The 18519-nt window shown below is 36.1% G+C and overlaps 1 protein-coding gene across 3 annotated transcripts in view; it reads left to right on the top strand.

Moving 5' to 3' along the window:
* Nucleotides 1–18519, top strand: part of nsd1a (nuclear receptor binding SET domain protein 1a) — a 200027-nt gene that overhangs the window by 89765 nt on the left and 91743 nt on the right. For all 3 annotated transcript variants that reach the window (XM_073067756.1, XM_073067755.1, XM_073067754.1), the window contains exons 7-10: nucleotides 2483–2657; nucleotides 10523–10623; nucleotides 11454–12441; nucleotides 15770–15888. In XM_073067756.1, coding sequence (XP_072923857.1) covers nucleotides 2483–2657; nucleotides 10523–10623; nucleotides 11454–12441; nucleotides 15770–15888 — 1383 coding nt within the window. The remainder of the gene's footprint in view (nucleotides 1–2482; nucleotides 2658–10522; nucleotides 10624–11453; nucleotides 12442–15769; nucleotides 15889–18519) is intronic.

Raw genomic sequence — 18519 nt, 5'->3', positions numbered from 1 at the left:
TGAACAGTTTTTAAATTACATCAGTTGCATGTGTTTTTGTTTAAAAAGCAGTGATTTTTGTCACTGATAGTTGATGAGTAACAAGCTGTAAGACAATTCAGAAGATGCCAGAAGTGGCTAGGAGTGAAAATGAAGTGATTTCACTACCTCAAGTTAGAAACTTTGAAGAATTTAAAGGTATCAACAACCATCTGAATGTTACAATGAAAATGAAAATTTGGGTGATGCAAATTAGTTATGACAACATTCTGCCAGATTTTCAACTTCCTTTGTATATGCTGATTCATCACCACCTTTGAGTCTTCAGCAAACTTAAAAATGGCATTGGAGCTATGCTTAGCCCCAGTCATAAGTGTAAAGTGAGTAGAGTAGGGGGCTAAGTATACATGACATTTGTATTCTGTAGTTTTTATTTTCCCTCTTCCAGACTGTAATTGATCCACATTAACTTTTAATCTTTTTTGTTTTTGTGTATTGGTGGTCTGCATTTGTTTCAAGCTGGCTTGCTGACTTTCCTTTTTGCTCTTTTTCAATTGGTTGGTTTCAGTTTTCCTAATATTGGAGGAAACTATTTGCCCCATTGGGTTTATGCCAGCTCTTAAAGCAATCTCATTCGCCTTCTTCTCTGAGGATCATTACCTTATCGTGGTGGAGAAGTTTGTGAGTTCCTGAGATCTCAAGAGCAAAGCCTTCTGGCGTTTAGCTCCTGGTGGAATTGCCCATGATGGTGAGGTCAAGGGGGAGGTTCCAGGCAAAAAACAATTCAACCAATGTGGAACTGACGGAAAATGACACAGCAACCAACTGCAGTTAAAGGTGGAGGAAGGCTGCAACAATGAAGATTCCCAAATTATCTTGCACTCCTACTAGACTTTGACCCTGATCTCTCAAGAAATGTGTGGTGGCTGCCTGTGCGTTAGTCTCCTCATAGTCATGCATACCGAATGTTGAAAGGATTAGATAGAGTGGATGTGGAGGGGATGTTTCCTGTGGTAGAGGTATCCAGAACTATAGGGCACAGTTTCAAAATTGAGGGGCGATCTTTTAGAGGAGAGGGAAGGAGAAAATCTTTCAGCCAGAGAGTGGTGAATCTGTGGAATGCTCTGTCACAGACTGCTATGGAGGCCAAGTCCATGGGTATAACTAAGGCGAAAGTTGATAATTTCCTGATCGGCCAGGGCATCAAAGGGTATGGTGAGAAGGGAAGTGTATTGAGTTGAGTGGGATTCGGGATCAGCCACGATGGCTATCCATCAGGATTAATTTACAATGACTGAGTTCTTTGTAGCAATCAGTCTACTAACCAGCAGACCTTTGAGGTTTCAGAAGAAAGCAGAGCACAGGCTCACTGGAAAGCCTGCTGTCTCTACATAGAGCACCAAAAGTCCTGATGGAATCCAGATCAGCAGAGCAATAAGTCAGTAGCATTAAGTGCCTGCACAAATTTTTACCAATCCTTTCCTCCGTAGTTCTATAAGCTTTTGCCTTTGAATGGTATCTCTGTCTGTTAGCTATGAGTAGACCACATTTTTCATTACTACTGTAGTGCCTTATAATGATGTATATTTGTTGTAAGCTGTGTATTAATTTTTCAAATGTTAGGTTTTTATGATATAATTACTTCCCAATTAACCATGCTGGTTTATCTTTTATACTTTGTAATGCATGTGAGTGATGTTAAAGCTGATTTGATATGGGTCTATATTATGGACTGAGACTGGGAAAGGGGTAGGGAAGGGCAAATCATGGTTAGGAAAAATGCAAAGGAGAGGGGACGGAGAGGAGACACCAGAGAGACTTTTTGTAATGATCACTAAACCATTTGTTTGGAATCAAATTACCTTACCTGCTGTCACGGGACTGGGTGTGTCTGCACTTGCATCACCCCCTGCCCCTGAAACTCCTTCTCTGCCACCTGTCTTACACCCCTCCCATGTCACTCCACATTGACAAATACAGGACTGTGCAAATGTGTTAGGTACCCTAGCTATATATATGTGCCTAAGACTTTTGCACAGTACTGTATGTAATGTCACCATGATTATTATATTAACCTGGTTAAATGGAACCTCTGGTTTTCAAAGTTGTATCATGCTCTATGTTGCTACAAATATTTCGAGTCCTGTAAATGACTTTGTGTTTTCTGTGCATTGATATTTCTTAGTTCCAGCATAAGTTGTGGTCCTTTGTGTACTGTTACACTGGAAGTACATGTCTCTGGAGCTGAGCTCCTAGAATGAGATGGTGTGGACTTCTGACAGCTAATGTGTATTTTGACTAAATGGGTATCTTTCATTTGAGTTGCTCTAAGCTAGTTACAAGTGAAAGGAATTAGAGATTATTCCATGCTTAAAAAGTTCACTTTTAGGTTCATTAAGGAACAATGTCATTTTAATTGGAATTAACTTTAAAATATCATTTATGTCCCTATTTATTAATAATTAAGTTTTTGTAATTTTTGGTGCATATGCTTTATTCACAGTTAGGTACACAGGATGCAGATCATTGTATACAGCAGATGGATGAGCTGGTTCTCACCCACAATGTTGAAGAGAAAGCTGAACCAAAAGTATGGAAAAGAATGGAACCTGCACAGTCCAGTATTACCGAACTAAAACAGATCTTTCCATTAGGTAAAGAATGTTCCCAATCCTGTGGTGAGTTTAGAAACTTCAATTTTATGAAAAATGTGGAAGGGGTTATATTCAATTAAAGTTGCATATTGAGAGGAATGATCTCTCATTCAGGTGATATCAGAAGGGTTACCAAGTGAAGTACATATGTAGAATCCTTGCATACCTTGAGAAAACTGCTTTTAGAATTCAGTGTGGTAGATTATCCAACCACATGAAGATATCTTAATTGGGATAAAGTATCTGCAGCAAGATGGAAGAGGGGAAAGTACGCCCATAGGGTGCTGTAGTTTATTGAGACTTTTGACCCTCCAAACTTTAAAGTAGATTTATTATCAAATATATATAGGTCACTTGAGTTTCATTTGCTTGCAGATGTTCACAGCAAATACAAGAAACACAATAGAATCCGTGTAAGTCTGGCCCCAGTAGAGTAGACAACAACCAAAATGCAAAATACACCAGACTGTTCAAATACAAAACAAAAAAAATATAATAATAAATAAATATGCAATAAATATTGAGAAAATGAGTTTATAGGTCCAGCAGTTGGAGTTTCCAGATACAGGTGTATTTTTTACTATAATCAGTTGAAACTCTTTGACTGTACATGATGATCTCCATTTAACATAATTAGTGATTTCTAAAACCAGTTGGCTGCACCAACAATGATTTGGGGTGTCATAAGAAATGGGGTGAATACTTCTGCAACCAATTTTGTGTTTTATAATTTTAATTTATTTGTAAAGATCTGTTTTCACTTTGACACTAACATTTTCTAAAATTGAAGCATTTTAGAAAACCTGTTCAAAATTATTAATATTTTAATACAACAATTGAAAAATAAGATCGAGTATTATACCTCACGTATATCATAAGAAATGTGAACATGAAATTATAACCTTAAGTATATGTTCATAAAAGACCAGGGAAAGGAAAATAATCATTCTCTCAGTGAGACTTTTGATGGTGCAATAAGGATGACAATTTTCTTTATATCCTTTTTGGAGTTATACATGTAACATTAGATTAATCAGTAAATCTACTGTTCAAGTATTGATGTGTACACCAGGTCTGTGAGGATTTCAAAATGCATCATCCATTGTCACGTTCTCAAAATGGCATGAGGCATTTCCTCTCTCTCTTTCAATCTTTTTATTAATATTTAAAATATTATGAATGAGATACAATTCAAATAATGGTAAGGGATTACAAATATATAGACTCCCATTATACATAAAGTATTACATAAACAATGAATAGAGCATAAGTAAGTTTCCCAAAACATAAACCGTATAGTATATATATGAACAAGGTAAGTTTAAATATTTCATAATATATAATGTAAAAAAGAGAAAAAAAAAAAATCTATCTAAGGAAGTTAGCTAATCTACTAATCTAGTATCAAGAAAAAGAAAAAAAAACCAAAAAGAAAAAAAAATAAAAAATCTTTTAAAAAGAGAAAAAAAAAGGGCTGTTCATAGTATCTCACGAGTATACATAAACATCAATGACGTCAACTCCGATCCTCTCAACATACATACGATTAAGGCTGAAAAAAAAACCAATAAGCCCGGCACAGGGCCATTACATCATATGAAAATATTGAATAAATGGTCTCCATATCTTTTCAAATTTAATAGAAGTATCAAATACAGCACTTCTAATTTTTTCTAAATTTAAACATAACATAGTTTGAGAAAGCCAATGAAATACCGTGGGAGGATTAATTTCCTTCCAATTCAACAGAATAGATCTTCTAGCCATCAAAGTGAGAAAAGCAATCATTCGACAGGCGGACGGAGATAAGTGAAGTAAGTCCATCATCGGTAAACCAAAAATTGCGGTAATAGGATGGGGTTGTAAATCAATGTTCAATACCGCCGAAATAATATCAAAAATATCTTTCCAATATTTTCTCAAAAGTGGACATGACCAAAACATATGAGTTAAAGAAGCGATTTCTAAATGACATCTGTCACAAATAGGGTTTATATGAGAATAAAAATGAGCTAATTTATCCTTGGACATATGGGCCCTATGTACAACCTTAAATTGTAATAATGAATGTTTGGCACATATAGATGAAGTATTAACTAATTTAAGAATTCTATCCCAATTCTCAATAGGAATAATAAGATTAAGTTCTCTTTCCCAATCATTTTTGGTCTTATCAAAGGGCACTGAACGTATCTTCATAATTATATTATAAAGTTTTGATATAAGCCCTTTTTGAAAAGGGTTTAGTTCAAACAAACTTTCCAAAGTATCTGAAGACAGAGAATTTGGGAACAAAGGAAGTACCGTACTTAAAAAATGCCTAACCTGTAAGTATCTAAAAAAATGAGATCTAGGCAAATTATATTTATTAGCTAGTTGCTCAAAGGACATAAAACAGTTGTCCAAAAATAAGTCGGAAAATCTTAATAATCCCTTAGTTTTCCAAGCCAAAAAAGCATGATCTATAATTGAGGGATGGAAAAAACAATTAGATACAATAGGACTATTTAACATGAATTGAGTCAACCCGAAAAATTTCCGAAATTGAAACCATATACGTAAGGTATATTTAACTATCGGGTTGTCAATTCGCTTCGGCAATTTAGAAAGAGCAAAAGGGAGAGATGTCCCTAAGATAGAACCCAAAGCATAAGCAGAAACCGATTTGGTTTCCAAACTCACCCAATGAGGGCCAAAAGGACCATCCCATTCTTTCAACCAACATATCAAATATCTAATATTAACTGCCCAATAATAAAATCTGAAATTGGGTAATGCCAACCCACCATCCTTCTTTGTCTTCTGTAAGTATATTTTACCTAACCTGGGATTTTTATTCTGCCATATATATGAAGAAATTTTTGAATCAACATTAGTAAAAAAGGATTTCGGAATAAAAATTGGTACCGCTTGAAAAACATATAAAAATTTAGGTAAAATAACCATCTTAATAGCATTAATCCTACCTATCAGAGATAAAGATAATGGTGACCACTTAGTAAACAAACCTTTAATCTGATCAATTAAGGGTAAAAAATTAAACCGAAATAATTCTTTATGGTTTTTGGTAATTTTAATCCCTAAATAAGTGAAAGAATCGTTAGCTAATTTAAAAGGTAAAATACCATAATTTGGGACCTGTTTATTCAAAGGAAACAATTCACTCTTATTAAGATTTAACTTATACCCAGAAAACTCACTAAATTGAGCCAACAATGATAAGACTGCTGGAATAGATTTTTCAGGATTAGAGATGAATAATAATAAATCGTCTGCATATAAAGATACCTTATGAATATCTGTTCCACGATTAATACCCAAAATATCATGTGATTCTCTGATGGCAATTGCCAAAGGTTCTAAGGCGATGTTAAATAGTAATGGACTAAGAGGACAACCTTGTCTAGTGCCCCGAAATAAACGAAAAAATGGAGATCTTTGATTATTAGTAAACACCGAGGCTACTGGAGTTTGATATATCAGTTTAATCCAAGAAATGAAGGTCGGACTAAAATTAAACTTCTCCAACACATAAAATAAGTAGGGCCATTCAACTCTATCAAATGCTTTTTCCGCATCTAATGATATAACACATTCTGAAGTATTATGTGAAGGAGTATAAACAATATTCAATAATCTCCTAACATTGAAAAAAGAATAGCGATTTTTAATAAAACCGGTTTGATCTTCCGAAATAATTTGGGGTAATACCTTCTCCAACCTAGAAGCCAGCAACTTGGAAAAAATCTTAGAATCCACATTCAATAAAGATATTGGTCTGTAGGATGCACAATCAGTAGGGTCTTTATCTTTCTTCAGTATTAAAGAAATGGAAGCTCTATAAAAAGATTGTGGCAACTTCCCCAATCTAATTGCTTCTTCAAACACCTTGCATATCCAAGGAGATAGAGTATCAGAAAAACATTTAAAAAATTCTACTGTAAACCCATCTGGACCTGGTGCTTTCCCAGAGTTCATTGAGGAAATAACCCCTTTAATTTCCGCATCTGTAAACGGAGTATCTATTACTGAAATATCATCAGATGATAGTTTTGGAAAATTCAATTTCCCGAGAAAATCACACATGGTATTATGATCCTGAGGGAATTCAGATTTATACAGGGAGGTATAAAAGTCTTGAAAAGACTTATTTATGTCATCATGGTTAACTGTCAAATCCCCATTCTGCTGTCGAACCTTAGTAATCTGGCGTTTAACTGAAACATTCTTCAGCTGACTAGCTAACAGTTTTCCTGATTTATCACTATGTATATAGAAATCAGATTTGGTTTTCATTAATTGATTTTCTATCGGAGATGTAAGTAATAAACTATGTTCCATTTGAAGTTCAACCCTTTGTTTATAAAGTTCCATGCTAGGAGTAGTCGAATATTTCTTGTCAATCTCTTTAATTTTATCAACCAGTAAAAGAGTTTCCTTCTTAATACGTTTTCTCAGACCAGCAGAATACGAGATAATCTGTCCACGTATATACGCTTTTAAAGTGTCCCAAAGTGTTCCGCATGTGATATCCTCCGTGGAATTAGTTGAAAAGAAGAAATCAATCTGTTCCTTCATAAATTTAATAAAGTCCGGTTCTTGCAATAAGGTAGAGTCAAATCGCCATTGTCTAGCATTTAAAGCTGTATCCGTAAAATTAATAGAAAGTTTTAAAGGAGCATGGTCAGAAATAGCTATAATATCATAATTACAACCAATTACCGATGGAATAAAACAAGAGTCAATAAAAAAATAATCAATTCTCGAATAGGAGTGATAAACATGTGAGAAAAAAGAAAACTCTTTGTCATTAGGATGACGAAATCTCCAAATATCAAAAACTCCATTATCAGTCAAAAAGGAGTTAATACAAGTGGCCGACTTATTGGGTAAAGTCTGAATAGTTGTAGATTTGTCCATCAAAGGAATTAAACAACAATTAAAGTCACCACCCATTATTAATTTATATTCATTTAAATTAGGTAAAGAAGTAAATAAGGACTTAAAAAAGTCAGGACAATCCGCATTTGGGGCATAAACATTAACCATAGCAACCTTTTTATTACCGAGTAAACCCGTAATTAACAAAAATCTACCATTCGGATCCGAAAGAATATCGTGTTGAACAAATGTAATAGAGGAGTCAATAAAAATTGAAACTCCCTTAACTTTGGCATTCGAATTCGAATGATATTGTTGACCCCGCCAAGACCTAAAAAAGCGATATTTGTCCTCCTTCCTCACATGAGTTTCTTGTACAAAAATAATATGAGCATTAAGTCTTTGGAATACTTTGAAAATCTTCTTTCGTTTAATCGGATGGTTTAATCCATTAGTATTCCAAGACACAAAGTTAATGGTTTGAACCATGTTTCCAAAGTCATCCCTTTGGTATATAAAGGGTTAACCATGTTATAAACTCATGCATCCGGAAGAGGGACAAAAATAAAGAGCGGACCCGGAAGTGACGACATCGTAGACATATTTGTAGTTCATGAACAGCCCAAGTAAAAAAACTAAAACAAATTGATAAGAAAGAAATTAAAAAAGAGAACAGACCAACCCCCACCCCCATATGAAAAGGAAAAAAAGCCAAAATGTGGCTAGAAAAAAGAAAAAATGAAACTAACTCTAACCCCATATCAGCGGCAGATCACTCCGTGATTAACGGGTATATATAAAAAACCACCCGAACTTTAAGAATTATGATCACAGTACTAAAAACTACGCTTCTTAATATGCTGAGTTGTAAAGAAAAAGGGAATAAAATCATTAAAAGTTTATAAATCGGGTTATAACCCAAACAAATCAAGAAGTATTTAAACAATGATAAGCGATGCATTATAGGAAGAAGACGAAAAAAGAAGCAATAACGCCATCTTAAACTAATCCAATACTTTACAAAAAACCATTATCTTGATATTAAACAAAAAATTCACTTCGAAAGGTTAAAAATATACCTTCAAGGGAACAAAAATAGTAGACAAAAATATAGTATAGTAGTTAAAGTGTATAAGACAGAGCGATTAATATAACGAAAACACACTTTAACTTAAATATGAAGTATAGGATAAACCTACACCAATAACCAGAGACTAACCCTGATTTAAAAAATCAAAAACCATCTTTCACGATCAGAATCACTCATTTACTGGAGAGTAGTAACTGTATCAGTAGGGAAGTTCTCTTCCAAATACTTTTTCGCTTCAAAGGTAGACAAAAATACTTTACGCGGAGCATTCGGGGGGGAGATCCTGAGCTTCGCCGGGTATAAGAGCGCAGGTTTTAGATTTTTCTCATAACATTCAGACATCAGAGGTTTAAAAAGCAGCCTTTTTCTCATGATTTCTGGGCTAAAATCCTGGACCAAGCGAAAACAATAATCACGAAATTTAATCATCCCAGCCCTTCGAGCTTCACGAATGAGTTGTTCTTTATCGTGTACGTAATGAAATCGAACGATTACCACCGGGGGCTTATCTGAAACCGTCGGTGATCGACTCCAAATTCTATGTGCTCGGTCAAGTAGCGGAGGGTTTACTGGAAAAACCGACGGAAACGCATCTTTTAAAAATTGAGCAAAGTATTTCGAAGGATCGCCTTGTTCTATGCCGTCTGGGAGACCAAGTATGCGTAGGTTCTGTCTTCTGGACCGATTCTCCAAATCGACACTCTTGGCTTTAAGTGTCTCCACCAATTTAATAGTCGAAATTAAATCCTGTTGCAATTTTTCAATTGTCGAATCTCGTTTCCGCGCTTCCTCTTGCAGCAATGAGATAAGCGCTTGCTGCTGGTTAATTACTGAATCCGTCTTAACCATATAATCTTGAAAAACCTTTATGTCTCGTTGAAGAGCCTGACGTTGTTCCTCAAATTTTTTATCCAAAAGCTCCATAAGCAGTTCATAAGTTAACTCAGTGCGTTGAGGTTGAGCTGACTTCTTTCCATTACCGTTCGGGTTTCGCCCCGGTTCTCGTCCTTTGGATCTAAGAGCCATTTCTGTTTGCATATCTTCCAAAATTCACGATAAAATCTTAACAATAAGCCCGAGAAAGTAGCAAAAGTCTTTTGGTGTAGGTAACAATAAGTTGAATAAGGGTGATCAAAGGTTACAATAAGTAAAGATTATGGAGCGGATCTGAAACAGTACTCACTCCATGAGCGTCTCCCGCTGAGTCAGTCGAGGCATTTCCTGTGAAAACATCCTGCTGCTCTCAGGTTGTAAAAAAAAAATCATTGGCTGCTTCATTTAGCAGTAAAGATAATTAGGTATTTTTATATTATGGGTGGTGTTTAATAAATTGAGGGGCGGCACTGCATGCCATGTGCTAACAAAATTTAGAAATCAAGACTATTGGTATGAATTCTTTTAGTCTCTTGGTTATTTCACGTTTCAGTGACCGTGACGGTTGACACCTGCCATGTGTCACTTCTGCATTCATGATGTTATGGAGGCACTGTCCAAAAGCAAGATAATCATTTTCTTCACTAGAGTGCGGTGGGCTGTATTGGCATATGAATTTGCATATGGCTGCCTTAAAGTTTTATGGAGTGGTGACTGCACACCTGTGAAGTTAATGGCAGAAAATGTAAACCCTGACCAATTTCGTAACAGAAAGGACAGTTAGCCCTCAACATGAAAATAGCATGTGATCCCTGACCTTACTGATTCAACAGGTGACTCCTATGTTTGCTATATTTTAACCACTGTACAGGACCTGCGGTTGACTCGAGACAAGGTAGATGGGGGTAAATGAGCTTGTTACGTTGGATCTCTGTAGTCGTTAACTGAAAATAATATGTGATTATAGTGTATACAAAGAAAATTTGGTAACACTATTGTGTCAATATTTTTAACGTAAGCTTAATTCTTCTTTAAATCACTGAAGGCAAGCGTCAAAGGAAACCCAGTAAAAAACTGTTGGAATCGACAGAAGATTATGGACAATTGTTTATTCCAAAAAAGAAACTGAAACCTCCCTTTCACCAGGTATGCAGCCGTCCCTATATGTGTGCAATCTTTGGTTGTTGAGATTCTTCTTGGTATGAAATGGTGTCAGTGAGCAAACAGCAGAATAGATAATAAAAGAGGAAATATTGGTTAATAAGGCAGCATCTTTGGAAACAAATGGAGTTGACATTTCAGATTGAAGATGTTAACTCCGTTTCTCTTTCCTCAGCTTCTGATTGACTTGCTGAATATTTACAGCATTTTCTGTGTATATTTTAAATTTCCAGCATCTGCGCACTTATGTCTCCTTGTCATCTACCCCTCCCTTTATTCTCTTTCCCCTTCACACTGTCCCTACTCCCTTGTCTCTATTCAACTCCTTAACCTGCCCTCCCCCCTCCATATCAATAGGTTCTCACTGTCAGCGTTTGTTTGCTGATATGCTATTGAAGCTTTGGGGAATTTTACTGCATTGAAAAAAATCATGTCAATACAAACACGAGGAAATCTGCAAATGCTGGAAATTCAAACAACACACACAAAATGCTGGTGGAACACAGCAGGCCAGGCAGCATCTATAAGGAGAAGCACTGTCGATGTGTCAGGACGAAGGGTCTCGGCCCGAAACGTCGACAGTGCTTCTCCTTATAGATGCTGCCTGGCCTGCTGTGTTCCACCAGCATTTTGTGTGTGTCATGTCAATACAAGTTCATTTCCTTTTTGAACAGGTCAGCAAGTTATGGTTCAGCTTTTATACCAGTAGTATACATTTAGTGTTACATTTGTGATAACATCTGCATTTTCTGTTTGGACTTTTTTGTAGTTTTGTCTTTAAACATTTAGACAATAATGATTATTTTATTTCAAAGGGCACATCACACTGTTTAGGAAAAACTCATCAAACAGAAACACAGGACTTTAGAAGCTGCAAGAATGAATCAAAAAGACAACCATGTAAAAAGAATTTGACTCACCCCCAGAAATCCTCTACTCCGAAGACAACTCCATCTAAACTTGTAACAGATTCAGTCTTGTCACAATCTATTCATTGTCAAGCTTTGCCCACACCTGTGGCAGCCCAGGGTGTTTCACAACTTGCTCTCTCTACGTCAGCAGTAAAACCAACTCCATTGAAACCTATGCTGAAACAATGCACTGGTGGTGATGGTGCGCAGTCAGTGCTTGGCGGTGAGGGTGCGCAGTCGGTGCCTGGCGGTGATGGTGCGCAGTCGGTGCCTGGCGGTGAGGGTGCGCAGCCCGTGACTGGCGGTGAGGGTGCGCAGCCCGTGACTGGCGGTGAGGGTGCGCAGCCCGTGCCTGGCGGTGAGGGTGCGCAGCCCATTCCTATGGTACAGATCTCCCAGACCAGGCATGTTACAGACCTTCAGTCCAGAAATGAATTAGGAAAATCCAAGACCACATCAGGAATGGAGTCATTGCAGTCCATTCCTAAGAGGGAACAATCACAGGTCATTCCTGTAGATGATTTATTCCAGTCCACGCCAGTAGGAGAACAACACCATTGGACTGTTGTGGAAGCAGGGTGCCTGCCTGTTTCTACAGCAAATCCGTCACCTTCCCATACTGCGGAATATCAGTCCCAGTCTTTATTAGAAAAGGAACTGTTCCAGTCTTCATCTGCAAACGAGGGCTCATCTATTCCAGCCACAGAATATCTCCAGTCCTTGCCAGTAGAGCAACCTGCTCCCTCAACTGCTCCAACACAAGCAGATTCACAAGAATGTAAAAAAGATACTCCTCTACAGAAGCGATGGCATCGTAGAACCAATCTGCATACTCCAGCACCACTTGAGGCTAAATCAGAAGCAATACTTACACAACTGACCTCTTCACCTGGTAAAAATGTTTTTCACAATATTCTACATAAGCTTTAGATTGAAATGATTTCAAAACTTTGCAAAATGAAAATGTAATTCTGGAAAGGCTAAGAACAATCTCTGGATTTATATATGTCTATAAATTATCTTTATTATTTTGAAATTAACCTAAACATACAGCAATCTCAAGTTATGCATGAAACTCAAAATTGCCATATGTACTATTTGGTAAAGTTAATTTCAAAGTTTGAAGTTACAGCTTATGCTCTTTTGCTTTTAGAATTATCTTCAATAATAAACAAAAAGGTTTCTTTCCAAAGATACAAATCAGTTTCAAGTTTAATTCCATATTTTAGCATAAAATTGCCAATTTCTAAGTACTGAGTTGAAATACCCAACAAAGGTTTAGGAAATTGATGCATAGTTGTGGCAGGAGAGTTGGAAATAATAAGGGAGTTTGACTCAAAAAGATATTTTTAAGAAAAGAAACTTTGAAGGTTACAAGGTGAAGATCTAGATTATTGTTTTGTCTGTTGATTGAAATGGCGTCGTTTGAGGACCTGTGGTAGCTTTGCTCGGGAGTAAATGAGCTGATTTAACATCCTGCAACACGTTGGATGCAAAAGTCACAAATCCCAGGCTTGACCTTGATTATGCAATGATACCATGTGATAATTGAGAAATTATGCAAGAAACTTGGAATTCATCATTTATTTTACCACTATGCTCTTAGTGAATGTTCCCATTGAAAAATAGAGTAGCAGAGTAGAACAAATCTTACTTCACTGCATTTGCTAACTTTCTGCCCACTGAATCCACCTTGTCTTTTTCCAGTCAAAAGCATTCCTTGTCACCCACATGTTCAATTTTATTGCATACATGCCCTAAGTTTAAGTCTCAATCATTATATATTCTGTTTTTGCCTTAAAAATAGAAAATAAGAGCAAGAAAAAATGGGCCCTTTACACCTGTGCTACCATTCAAAGCAACCATTGATGATCCTCTTTCACAATACAGTATTCCTGCTCTCTCCTCATGCTCTTTGATGTCTTTTGTGTTTAAAATATATATTTACCATGTTTAAATAGTTATTTGACTTCCCCTGCCTTCTATTCCATAGGTTCACCACCCTTTGAGTGATGAAATTTATTCTTGTCCAATTCTTGTTATCCCCAATAATCTGAAGCTGTCATCCCTATTTGTAGACCCACTTGCCCTGTCATCACCTGTCCAGGATAATAAATTTATGTTCTCTTCAAGCTTTAAATGTGACTAATTTTACATTCAAGCAATCACTGCAGACACTCATAAACTGATCTGTTGATCCAACTCTGAAGAGCTTGCAGATGTAATGAACCAGTGAAGGAGTGCCTTTTTGTAGTTGCAACAGCTTGCATTTCTACTTTGTTAACATCTGTCAACCTTTTGTAGGAGTCCTTCATTTAAATAGTGCAGTATCAAGCCCATATAGTAGCAAAGTTTGGAAGAGAAGAACCAACCGGTCATTTATTTTATCCGTATATTTATATGGTAGGTATGGAATCAATCTCACATTTCTGCAGCAGAGTTATGAAGTGCTCACTATTTGAACAGCATTGATAAGCTTTCTTGAGACCTCATAGCATTTGAACCTACTTGGGTATCATCTGCCACCTTACTAAATAAAAGCACAGGTATCTGCTATGCCTTGAGTGTGGCACAATAGAAGATAACATGGGGAACGGGAAGAAAAGGAATTGATTTGTCGTTTGTGTTGTGGACATTTGTTTATTAGTGTAAACAAATTACAGAAAAAGCTTTTACAGAAACTTGTTGCAGATTTATTTTCATTTAATCAATAGGCACAATAATTCTCTTGGAAAACTGCAGGCTACTGACATCTTTGCAAGTGGTGAGCAGTAATATCTTTTCAGCAAACATCTCTGCTGTTTGAGGAATGCAGGCTGTTCTAGAGTGATATTTTGCTGATTGTGAAGAGCATCATACAACTCCTAACAATAGATAGTTGCTCTACCTGAGATGCCATTTGAGACGGCAAGTGGCCTTGCCTGTGCTTTCATGGCACCTGCTGTTTGATAGTATGTTGATGAGCTCTTTAAACAAGTGTGTGCCACTACCAGAGTGGAACTGAGGTACTCCTGACTTTGTGATACCTTACTGACTGAGTTCCTCCTGTAATAGATTACAGCATCTACATTCTTAGTGCATTCAGTGTATTTTTTTGGCTGCCACAGGTATGTGCTTTTATGGACCGAAGTTCTGCTATGCTCCAAATAATGAAAATAACTGATTATTTAGTTTACAATGCCAGTTGTTCTTGTAGTAGTAAACTGCCTGTAATGCTATATTGATGCTCATTTATTTGTCCTTGAGTTGACAAAGGTACATGAAATATGAACCTTTTTGAATTCTTCGCAGAAACACTCCATTAGAATGCAGTTAGGGGAAATTTGAAATTGTGATTCTCATGGAATGGTTACTGCCCAGTACGAGACCACTGTTTCTATTGCCACTTTTATCAGAGCAACTCAACTAGTTCCACCTCTGGCCCCTTCTCCATAGACTTGCAAATAATTCCCTATCATGTTTTTAACTCTCTTGAAAGCTGCAGTACCTGTTTACAGTACATCTGCACAAAGGAAAGTGTTTTCTTTCAGTGAGTTCTTCCCCCTTTTTTAATATCTGTGACCTCTTATTTTTTACTTCAAAGGGAACAGTGTTCCACTATCCACTGTCTCAATCTCTCAACATTTTATATACTTTCAGATCTCTCCTCAACCTTCTCTTCAAAGAAAACAATCCCAGCCTCTCCCTTCTAACCCCTGTAAGTATGGTCCCTTATCCCACAACTATTCTCAAAAATCTTTTCTGGACACTCTCCAGTGCCTCCATATCCTTCTGATAACAGGGCAATCACATGAAATTAAAAACCTTTTTGGAGAGATTATTTTTATGATGGTAGTACTTGAAAGAAAGGTGACCATAAGGTAGGTCATCTGTATTTTTGATGTGACATTCTTGGTAGAATCAAAGGTGACATTTTGCAAAGTGTGACCAAGATTGTACTAATCACAAAATCCCCATTAGTAGGAATTTAGATCAAAGAACTGCCCTTTAATATCAAATGAACTGTATTTCCCAGTTGTTTCCCATTTATGATGCAATGATTTTTATCTGCATTCGGTCTTATTTTTAATATCAAATGCAACATGGCTGTTTTGTGATTAAACTTTTACACCTAGAAAATAAGTAAACTTAAATATTTTCTGTCTACATTTAAAATTATGTAGATTCTATCTGATTTAGAATACAGAAGTGTTACAATAAAATTGCTTGCTCTACTATAGGAAATGCTGAAGGAAAACGACAGAGAAAGCCTACTAAGAAGCTGTTGGAATCAACAGAAGATTTTGATCAGCTGTTTATTCCAAAGAAGAAATTTAAACGGAGCCTTCATTCATTTAAGGCATGTGCTTTGACATTTTTTTAAATCATTTACCTTTTAAATTTTTTCACACAGGTCAAACTTACATGATATGAATGTTCTGCCATTTAATTTTTGGCCTCCACGTTTGTATTAACAAGTGAAGTAAATTTTATTAAATAGAAGCCCGTGTTTTTGCAAGCAATGTACGTAGTAGTAAACAGTGTAGAAACACGTTTTCTGTTCAGACAACACCCTCACATTGAGACTCACTGAAACCTTGAAACAACAGTACCAAATGAAAAAACATTTAAAATTATTCTAATAGCCTTTCCCTGAACATGTATGTGCAGCTGGTTCTTTCTGAGTACAGTACTTGTTTCTTCACTGAATTATAGTTTATGGTGCAGAAAACAGCCTTTTACTCCACCCTGTGTGTGCCATTTAAGAATGAGCTCTCTGTTATAATCCTTCCTTCCAACAATAATCAGGTCACAGCTCTTCCAGTGCAGATTACTGTATTAAGTGTGATTCAGAATCATGCTTATCACTGACATATGTCATGAAATTGGTTGTAGTACGGCAGAATAAAAATTATTATGTGAATAAAAAGTAAATGAACAGTGCAAAAGACATAGTGCAGTAGTGTTCATAGATTCATGGACTGGTCAGAAATTTGATCGCTGAAGGGAAGAAGCTGTTCTTAAAACATTGAATGTGGGTCTTCAGGATACTGTACCTCCTCCACAATGGTAGTAACTCAGAGGACGTGTCCTGGATGATGAGGGTCTTAGAATAAAAAAAACATTATTTCCACAATAACTTCTGAACAAGGAAGTTTTATACTTTGGTTATAAGGCATTGTTTTTTCTTCTTTAACCATCTTGTGAACTGATTCTGCTGCCCTTTGAGGAAATACGGATATATATTCCAAGGTGCTTCAGTACCACTTTATATCCTTCCTTTACTATATATCCTCTTTCTTTATTGGACCTCTTTAAATGGATTCCATCACATTTCTCTGGATTAAATTGCTACTTTCTACCCAACTAATCAACACTATGATGTGCTTTATTATGAGAGCATTCTAAATACTTGGATGTCCAAAAACTGTATGCAGTGATTTTTTTTCCTTCCTCCTGTCCTCAATTATGTTTTAAATATAGGGCTGAAATTTAGTTATTATGGAAATAACACGTCTTCTAAACCAAATTTTAATTTCTATATTGCTTCTTACAACATATTGTAGTCAGGTTCTTTCATGAGAAGAAATATAAATGAAGTTTAAAGAAATGTAGTAGACACTTGAAAGAGAATGGTATCACTGGAAAGTAAGATATTCAGTAAAAAATTTTATGTCTGAAGGGTTGAAGGTTCTGAGGTCACAAACTATGAGGTTAAAGTTAGATGTCCAGCACCTTGTATCCCATTTACACAACTAAAATTAAAATACTGCTCTATAGGGATGCTTGGAAGATCATTGCTTTCATGTAACCCATGTTGCCTCCCCCATAGGTCATCATGCCTGCAAAACACTGCAGCTAACTTTAGGCTGAGATCTCACTGTCACTTTCCTTACAAGTGCCAACATTCATTGTGTTTTTCAAAAAAAAAATCTGTTGACCCAAATCTTAAACAAAACATGTTGGATATTATTTCTGTGTAACTAGATTGTCCTTTGTCAAGTATAGCTTCCACTATCCATGCATGCCCTCAGCTCCAGAATTTCCACTCAAATACTCAACATTTTGATGCTTTTTAAAAACTTTTTTGACTAAGTTTTTAATTATTGACCCTATTGTGTAGCTCAGAATGAAATTTTGATTAATATATTGATTTAATATAAATTGATTTAATATATTGATTTAATATAAATATTTGATTAACATTATTGGGGAAATAAATATAGGTTGTTAATACTTCTGAAACACACCCTAATCATTTTGCATGTGCATCACCCTCAACGTTCACACACTCCCATCACCAGCACATCGTGGCTAGAGTTTATAATATTTATAATATATTGCAACGGTACTCCACTGCTGCTTTTTTAAAAGCATGTTCCAAAACTTGCAGTCTTGTACCATCTTGAAGGGAAAGGTGAAAGTAATTGGTACAAGATATGCAAGTTCATTTCCATTTCCTAATCACGCTGACTTGGAAATACATTGCCATTCCTCCATTTTGCCAATTCTATCGCTCATGTATGTAAGAGGCTAAATGTTAAAATTTGCTATCAATTCAGGCTGTGAGACTATGACCATAAATGCTGTGCACTATTGAGAAATCTGGCCTTGATCATTAAACATGGTATTGCACATGCAAAGTACAATTTCAAAATATGTCATTCTTAAAGTTGGAAGTGAGATGAATCGAACACAATTAAAAAATGAATGGGCAGTTCCAAAGTTTGTGCAGGTTCCGAATGAATGTGATTAAGATTAATATTCCTTTGTGTAAAACAGAGCAAACAGATTTCCAGTGCTGTAACAGAGGAATTGTTTAGTAATTATTCTGAAAGTTTCTCAAAAACCACAATATGGCAGGCACTATAGAATGAATGAAAAAGAAGTAGAAGTGACAGGTCAGTCAATGGCTAATAGTGTCTGACTAGTTTAAAAGAAAATGAATCATCTGATCAGTTGTATAATAACAAATTATAAAATATAATTA

Source organism: Hemitrygon akajei, chromosome 15, assembly GCF_048418815.1.
Source record: "Hemitrygon akajei chromosome 15, sHemAka1.3, whole genome shotgun sequence".
Classification (NCBI taxonomy): Eukaryota; Metazoa; Chordata; class Chondrichthyes; order Myliobatiformes; family Dasyatidae; genus Hemitrygon; species Hemitrygon akajei.
The sequence above is the reverse complement of the archived record's forward strand: the minus strand, read 5'-3'. Positions and strand labels throughout refer to the sequence as shown.